The sequence below is a fragment of the Physeter macrocephalus genome, chromosome 12 (assembly GCF_002837175.3).
Source record: "Physeter macrocephalus isolate SW-GA chromosome 12, ASM283717v5, whole genome shotgun sequence".
Lineage (NCBI taxonomy): Eukaryota > Metazoa > Chordata > Mammalia > Artiodactyla > Physeteridae > Physeter > Physeter macrocephalus.
Genome location: NC_041225.1, coordinates 70,694,051 through 70,702,824, shown reverse-complemented (window position 1 = coordinate 70,702,824; position 8,774 = coordinate 70,694,051). Strand labels below are relative to the sequence as shown.

The 8,774-nt window shown below is 43.6% G+C and overlaps 1 protein-coding gene across 2 annotated transcripts in view; it reads right to left on the bottom strand.

The window, feature by feature from the left end:
- The window catches only part of EML6 (EMAP like 6), a 308,692-nt gene that overhangs the window by 14,698 nt on the left and 285,220 nt on the right, over positions 1-8,774 (bottom strand). For both annotated transcript variants that reach the window (XM_024118542.3, XM_024118541.3), the window contains one exon: positions 8,092-8,265. In XM_024118542.3, the coding sequence (XP_023974310.1) occupies positions 8,092-8,265 (174 nt within the window). The remainder of the gene's footprint in view (positions 1-8,091; positions 8,266-8,774) is intronic.

Below are 8,774 nucleotides of genomic sequence, written 5' to 3'. Positions count from 1 at the left end.
TCTTCTTTGGAGAAATGTCTATTTAGGTCTTCTGCCCATTTTTGGATTGGGTTGTTTTTTTGATATTGAGCTGCATGAGCTGCTTGTATATTTTGGAGATTAATCCTCTGTCAGTTGCTTCATTTGCAATATTTTCTCCCATTCTGAGGATTGTCTTTTCATCTTGTTTATGGTTTCCTTTGCTGTGCAAAAGCTTTTAATATCATTAGGTCCCATTTGTTTATTTTGGTTTTTATTTCCATCTCTCTAGAAGGTGGGTCAAAAAGGATCTTGCTGTGATTTATATCATAGAGCGTTCTGCCTATGTTTTCCTCTAAGAGTTCTATCTTCTTTTCCAATTTGTATTCCTTTTATTTCTTTTTCTTCTCTGAGTGCTGTGGCTAGGACTTCCAAAACAATGTTGAATAATAGTGGTGAGAGTGGACATCCTTGTCTTGTTCCGGATCTTAGTGGAAATCCTTCAGTTTTTCACCATTTAGAATGATGTTTGCTGTGGGCTTGTCCTATGTGGCCTTTATTATGTTGAGGTAGGTTCCATCTGTTCCAACTTTTTGGAGGGTTTTTATCATAAATTGGTGTTGAATTTTGTTGAAAGCTTTTTCTGCATCTACTGAGATGATCATATGGTTTTTCTCCTTCAAATTTGTCAATATGGTTTATCACATATATGTATTTGCCTACACTGAAGAAACCTTGCATTCCTGGGATAAACCCCACTTGATCATGGTGTATGATCCTTTTAATGTGCTGCTGGGTTCTGTTTGCTGGTATTTTGAAGATTTTTGCATCTATGTTCATCAGTGATATTGGCCTGTAGTTTTCTTTCTTTTTAACATCTTTGTCTGGTTTTTGTATCATGGTGATTATGGCCTTGTAGAATGAGTTTGGGAGTGTTCCTCCCTCTGCTATATTTTGGAAGAGTTTGAGAAAGATGGGTGTTAGCTCTTCTCTAAATGTTTGATAGAATTCGCCTGTGAAGCCCTCTGGTCCTGGGCTTTCGTTTGTTAGAAGATTTTAAATCACAGTCTCAATTTCAGTGCTCGTGATAGGTCTGTTTCTATTTTCTATTTTTTCCTGGTTCAGTCTCAGAAGGATGTGCTTTTCTAAGAATTTGTCCATTTCTTCCAGGTTGTCCATTTTATTGGCATATAGTTGTTTGTAGTAATCTCACATGATCCTTTATACTTCTGCAGTGTCAGTTGTTACTTCTCCTTTTTCATTTCTAATTCTGTTGATTTGAGTCTTCTCCCTTTTTTTCTTGATGAGTCTGGCTAATGGTTTATCAATTTTGTTTATCTTCTCAAAAAACCAGCTTTTTGTTTTTCTTATCTTTGCTATCGTTTCCTTCATTTCTTTTTCACTTATCTCTGATCTGATCTTTATGATTTCTTTCCTTCTGCTAACTTTGGGGTTTTTTTGTTGTTCTGATCTCTTGGTTATTTAGTAGTGTATTGTATAGCCTCCATGTGTTTGTATTTTTTACATACAGTTTTTTTCCTGTAATTCATATCTAGTCTCATAGTGTTATGGTCAGAAAAGATTCTTGATATGATTTTAATTTTCTTAAATTCACCAAGGCTTCATTTGTGACCCAAGATATGATCTATTCTGGAGAATGTTCCATGAGAACTTGTGAAGAAAGTGTTTTCTATTGTTTTTGGATGGAATGTCCTATAAATATCAATTAAGTCCATCTTGTTTAATGTGTATTTTAAAGCTTGTGTTTCCTTATTTATTTTCATTTTGGTTGACCTGTCCATTGGTGAAAGTGGAGTGTTAAATTTCCCTACTATAATTGTGTTACTGTTGATTTCCGCTTTTATGGCTGCTAGGATTTGCCTTATGTATTGAGGTGCTCCTACATCGGGTGCATAAATATTTAAAATTTGATATGATTTTAATTTTCTTAAATTCACCAAGGCTTCATTTGTGACCCAAGATATGATCTATTCTGGAGAATGTTCCATGAGAACTTGTGAAGAAAGTGTTTTCTATTGTTTTTGGATGGAATGTCCTATAAATATCAATGAAGTCCATCTTGTTTAATGTGTATTTTAAAGCTTGTGTTTCCTTATTTATTTTCATTTTGGTTGACCTGTCCATTGGTGAAAGTGGAGTGTTAAATTTCCCTACTATAATTGTGTTACTGTTGATTTCCGCTTTTATGGCTGCTAGGATTTGCCTTATGTATTGAGGTGCTCCTACATCGGGTGCATAAATATTTAAAATTTTATATCTTCTTCTTGGATTGATCCCTTGATCATTACATAGTGTCCTTCTCTGTCTCTGGTAATAGTCTTTATTTTAAAGTCTATTTTGTCTGACATGAGAATTGCTACTCCAGCTTTCTTTGATTTCCATTTGCATGGAATATCTTTTTCCATCCCCTCACTTTCAGTCTGTATGTGTCCCTAGGTCTGAAGTGGGTCTCTTGTAGACCATACATACGGGTCTTGTTTTTGTATCCATTCAGCCTGTCTATGTCTTCCGGTTGGAGCATTTAATCCATTTACATTTAAGGTAATTATCAATATGTATGTTCCTATTACCATTTTTTAATTGTTTTGGGTTTGTTGTTGTATGTTTTTTCTTTCTCTTGTGTTTCCTGCCTAGAGAAGTTCCTTTAGCATTTGTTGTAAAGCTGGTTTGGTGCTGCTGAATTCTCTTAGCTTTTTGCTTGTCTGTAAAGGTTTTAATTCTCTGTCGAATCTGAATGAGATCCTTGCTGGGTAATCTTGGTTGTAGGTTTTTCCCTTTCATCACTTTAAATATGTCCTGCCACTCCCTTCTGGCTTGCAGTGATTAATACGTATCTTGGCATGTTTCTCCTTGGATTTATCCTGTATGGGACTCTCTGTGCTTCCTGGACTTGATTGACTATTTCCTTTCCCATATTAGGGACGTTTTCAACAATAATCTCTTCAAATATTTTCTCAGTCCCCTTTTTTTCTCTTCTTCTTCTGGGACCCCTATAATTCAAATGTTGGTGCATTTAATGTCCCAGAGGTCTCTGAAACTGTCCTCAATTCTTTTCATGCTTTTTTCTTTATTCTGCTCTGCAGTAGTTATTTCCAGCATTTTATCTTCCAGGTCACTTATCCATTCTTGTGCCTGTTATTCTGCTATTGATTCCTTCTAGAGAATTTTAAATTTCATTTATTGTGTTTTTCATCATTGTTTGTTTGCTCTTTAGTTCTTCTAAGTCCTTGTTAAACGTTTCTTGTATTTTCTCCATTCCATTTCCAAGATTTTGGATCATCTTCACTATCATTACTCTGAATTCTTTTTCAGGTAGACTGCCTACTTCCTCTTCATTTGTTTGGTCTGGTGGGTTTTTACCTTGCTCCTTCATCTGCTGCGTATTTCTCTGTCTTCTCATTTTGCTTAACTTACTGTGTTTGGGGTCTCCTTTTCGCAGGCTGCAGGTTCTTAGTTCCCATTGTTTTTGGTGTCTGTCCCCAGTGGGTAAGTTTGGTTCATTGGGTTGTGTAGGCTTCCTGGTAGAGGGGACTGGTTTCTGTGTTCTGGTGGATGAGGCTGGATCTTATCTTTCTGGTGGGCAGGACCGAGTCCGGTGGTGTGTCTTGGGGTGTCTGTGAACTTATTATGATTTTAGTCAGTCTCTCTGCTAATGGGTGGGGTTGTGTTCCAGTCTTGCTAGTTGTTTGGCATGGGGTGTCCAACACTGGAGCTTGCTGGTTGTTGAGTAGAGCTGGGTCTTAGTGTTGAGATGGAGATCTCTGGGAGAGCTCTTGCCGATTGATATTATGTGGAGCCAGGAGGTGGAGCAATGTCCTAAACTCGGCTCTCCCACCACTGAGGCTCAGGCCTGACACCTGGCCAGAGCACCAAGACCCTGTCAGCCACACGGCTCAGAAGAAAAGGGAGAAAAAAAGAAAGAAAGAAAAAAGAAAGTAAAATCAAATCAAATCGTTATTAAAATTTAAGACATTATTAAAACAAAAAAGTAATAAAAAGAAGAGAGCAAGCAAGCCAATAAACAAATCTAACAATGATAGTAAGCTCTAAATACTAAGATAAACATAAAACCAGAATCAAATTATATGCAGAAAGCAAACCTCAAGTCTACAGTTGCTCCCAAAGTCCACCGCCTCAATTTGGGATGATTCATTGTCTATTCAGGTATTCCAGAGATGCAGGGTACATCAAATTGATTGTGGAGATTTAATCTGCTGCTCCTGAAGCTGCTGGGAGAGATTTCCCTTTCTCTTCTTTGTTCGCACAGCTCCTGGGGCTCAGCTTTGGATTTGGCCCCACCTCTGCATGTAGGTCACCTGAGGGCATCTGTTCATTGCTCAGACAGGACGGGGTTAAAGTAATAGCTGATTCGGGGGCTCTGGCTCACTCAGGCTGGGGGAGGCAGTGGTACAGAATGCGGGGCGATCCTGGGGCAGCAGAGGCCAGCATGACGTTGCACCAGCCTGAGGCGCGCTGTGCGTTCTCCTGGGGAAGTTGTCCCTGGATCACGGGACCCTGGCAGTGGCAGGCTGCACAGGCTGCCAGGAGTGGAGGTGTGGATAGTGACCTGCGCTTGCACATAGGCTTCTTGGTGACGGCAGCAGCAGCCTTAGCGTCCCATGTCCATCTCTGGGGTCCACGCTCAGAGTGTGGCTCGCGCCCGTCTCTGGAGCTCCTTTAAGCAGCACTCTTAACCCCCTCTCCTCGCGCACCAGGAAACAAAGAGGCAAGAAAAAGTCTCTTGCCTCTTCGGCAGCTCCAGACTTCTCCCCGACTCCCTCCCGGCTAGCCGTGGCGCACTAACCCCTTCAGGCTGTGTTCATGCCTCCAACCCCAGTCCTATCCCTGCTTCCGACCGAAGCCCGAGCCTCAGCTCCCAGCCCCCCGCCCGCCCCGGCGGGTGAGCAGACAAGCCTCTCGGGCTGGTGAGTGCTAGTCTGCACTGATCCTCTGTGCAGGAATCTCTCCGCTTTGCCCTCCGCACCCTGTTGCTGTGCTCTCCTCTGTGTCTCCGAAGCTTCCCCGCTCCGCCACCCGCCATCTCCGCCTGCGAAGGGCCTTCTAGTGTGTGGAAACCTTTCCTCCTTCACAGCTCCTTCCCAGTGGTGCAGGTCCTGTCCCTATTCTTTTGTCTCTGTTTTTTTCTTTATTCCTTTTGCCCTACCCAGGTACGTGGGGAGTTTCTTGCCTTTTGGGAAGCCTGAGGTCTTCTGCCAGCGTTCAGTAGGTGTTCTGTAGGAGCTGTTCCACAGGTAGATGTATTTCTGATGTATTTGTGGGGAGGAAGTTGATCTCCATGTCTTACTCCTCTGCCATCTTGAGGGTCCTCCCTTGAGTTTTTAATGTTTATTTTAAACTTCTTTTCTTTCCATTTTCTTCTTATTCTTAATGTCTTAATTCCAACCTCTTTATCAATCTCCCTATATTATTTACTCACATATTTTTTTTTCTTCCCCTCTTCCTCATCACTTGTATTTATTTACTTTTAAATGGCTATTAGAGTAGTGGTGGGTTCTTAACATGGCTGGGCCTGTAGCTGGCCCTCAGACACTCCCTCCTGGAATCCCTTCCCAGGAATGGCTGGGGAGACCCTCAGGTTACCTCTCGGGGCAGTAATTCTCTCCCTACAGATGGAATGCCTGACTTACTGGAACAGATTCCTCACTACCTAGGGCTCAGAGCTTTTAAAAACCATGGTCCCCAAGGACACTATAAACTAATTTGAAAAACAAACAACAGACTGGAAGAAAACATATGCGATGCTGTAGAAGACAATCAGTAAAGAGCGACAAAGCATAAGCAAAAGACAACCCTCCCACCCACAGTAGAAAAAGGATTTGAACAGCTGAACTGCAGAAGAAGCAATGTAAGTGGCCAATAAAGAGATGGAAAGAAGATTAATTTCAGCAATCATGCGGAAAATACAAAATAAATAACATGCACATTTCTTCTAATCCACTGTTTGCTTTTGCCTTGTTTTAATCTCATGGACACTTCTAATTGCGAAGATGCCTGTCTCCCTCTTTGCACTGGCTTCCAGGTTGCTCAGAACAAATTTCATACAAGTATCTAGGACCTGACAACATGCATTTTACATATTAAGCTCATTTTTTTATTCCATTTAATTTTGTTTCACACACACACACACACACACAAGCGTTCCACAAGATAACTTGTTAAAGACAAATGAGAAATGAATAATATGCTCTCCAATGATAACAAAGAATGGATATAAACCTCCCTCAAAACCACATTATTTATCTGTAAGCAGGACTTGAATGAAGTGAAGGCAAAAACCACACATAATCAGCTCAGAAGAGTTGCTGGTTGGTGTCAGGCTATGAGACATTATCGCTGACTTAGAACCCTTCCATGCAGACAAATGCTGGTTCCAACAAAGATAATGGGAGAAAATTACCAAAGGGAAGACTTCTCTTTTTTCTGGGAGCTTCTTTAAAAGTCCTGGCTCCACCAATCCACTTGGGAAGTCGGAAGGGGCCCTAGGTGAGCAAGAGGCAAGGCAGGGACAGGTACTGTGCTGGGGCAGGTACTGTGCTAGGACAGGTACTGTGCTGGGGCAGGTACTGTGCTGGGGCAGGGCCAGAGGGACAGACAGGGAAGTGGGGAGAATGAACCTGAACTGAAAGAGACTAAGTATAGGTGTTGATATAACTTTCTTCCAAGGAACTGGGAACAGACTTGATCTTGACTACTGCAGAGAATACAGTTAGTACAATAGAAGAAAGGCTTTATGAAGCAAGTTACACCCTCACCTAAGAAAGGGCTTTCCAACAGTGGGTGGGCTGTCTTGTGAAGTGACACGGGCCATATCCTTGACAGTATTCAAGCAGAGAATGGAAAGAAGCCCCTGAGGAATGCACTTGGAGGAATTTCTCCATGGGATGGATCCTGAATGGGCAGAAAGGCTTCTTTAGTCCTTCCGGCTCTAAGGTGCTATGAGTCTGTCCTCGAAGATGCTCAATTTCTCCTCTGGGGCTGAGTCTATTTAATCAGGTGTCCATTTGACATCACAAGGAACAAACTGCATCCCAAGGCTATAGATCCTGGGGGCCATTTGGACACAAAACACTGATGAACAAGAACATGAGAAATGGATGGAATACGATGAGTGAGTCTCACCATAAATGTCTGCAGGTCCCCAACCCCTTTTCCTCATATGGGGGCTCAGGAGGGATTGGAACTTTCCTCCTACTGGGCTCATTTACTGTCCCCTCTCACAGCCCTTCCATGGGAAAATGCTTCTTTAAAAGTCCTGGCTCCACCAATCCACTCTTGGGAAGTCAGAAGGGGCCCTAGGTGAGCAAGAGGCAAGGCAGGGGCAGGTACCGTGCCTGAGATCATGCACAGATCTCCTTCTGAGATCATGGGACTCGAGAAGCCCTGGACTGGAGAAGTGCTTCCTCTGTGCCTGCCTGGCTTAGCATGCCCCAGAAACAGGCGGCCTGGCTGGAGAAAGACCTCATTAATGTCTTAACTAACTGGATCCGCTTTTGCCACCCTGAGAATATACACGGAAGATTGCATACATTTGATTCAAAGAAGACTGTAAATTTAGTAGCAGCCTGTGTGCGTGCACATACTGGGGGAAGACACGACAGAAATCTTGTCACGTTAAATGTAAGCCTTAATTATAAGGTGAATCCCCATTTCAAAAATGTCAACAAAAAGTTTCTAAGACTATGGTGATAAAACCCCATCCCAGTTCCTGTAAGAAGGCAATCAGGGTGACAAAGCTGCAGCGGGATCCAGGGTTCACCAGACAGACAAGGAAGTTTGGGTAGGTAGGTGATTAGGACAGACATGGTGGAGGCTGCTGCCTTCTGTCTGAGGAGGCAGCCAGCCAGCACTGAGCCACTTTCCCAAAGTGCCCAAAGACCCTTCACTGACCAGCTCAGGACTCCAGAGGCCATGGGGTCCAGGGATGCAGTGGCAGCTGATGAGAGCAGCTTCTCTAGGATCCCAAGAGCCCTGGTTTCTGCTGATGCGGCAGCAGTGCCTATGGTGGGCCGTGGAGTGAGGCAGATCTAGGTTGGAGCCCAGCCCATGCCACAAACAAGCCTCCCAGAGGGACAGAAAGCCCGCTTCCCTTACCCTCCTGCCAGCGCCAGACGGTGATGGTGTGCTCGGGGTCCACGCCCACTGACACCAGCAGCTTCCCGGTTGCGCTGAAGTTGATGTAATTCACCCCCTTCGAGTGGAAGCACCGCAGCACGGAGAGGGTGTGTTTGGTCACGGCGTCCCACACGTGGATGGAAGGTGTTGCTCCTGAATGTGGGAGGTACGACGAAGAGCTAAGGCTGGGGAATGGCGGAGCCGAGGCAACGCTCACGCTCACCTAAAAGCCGCTTTAGGACAGGTGTTCGGGGCGTTACAGTGACGGGGGCTGAGACCTATGGCTCGGCCTGGCCGGAGGTGAGAGACAACGGGAAACATCTGCTGTGCTTTCAGAGGCAGAGACCTAAGGGTGTTTATGTCCGACACACACACTCGAGGTGGAGTTTACACAAAGGAAACTGGTGAGGTCAATGATTTGTATCTGCAACTCAGCCAGGTACAATCAGCAAACGAGGTACATTGACATGGTTTTGCTGTGCAGATTCAAACTACTCACGGATGGAACAGCCTTACCTGGGGTCTCCGTAATATCACCTGCATTGGATGAGCAATGGCAATGAGGAAGCGTCAAGGGAAAACAATAGCTAAAATAAGTCATGTTTCTAAGAGTGAAGCACTTAACACCAGCATCAGAAAGTTCCAAATTAAATTTTAAAATG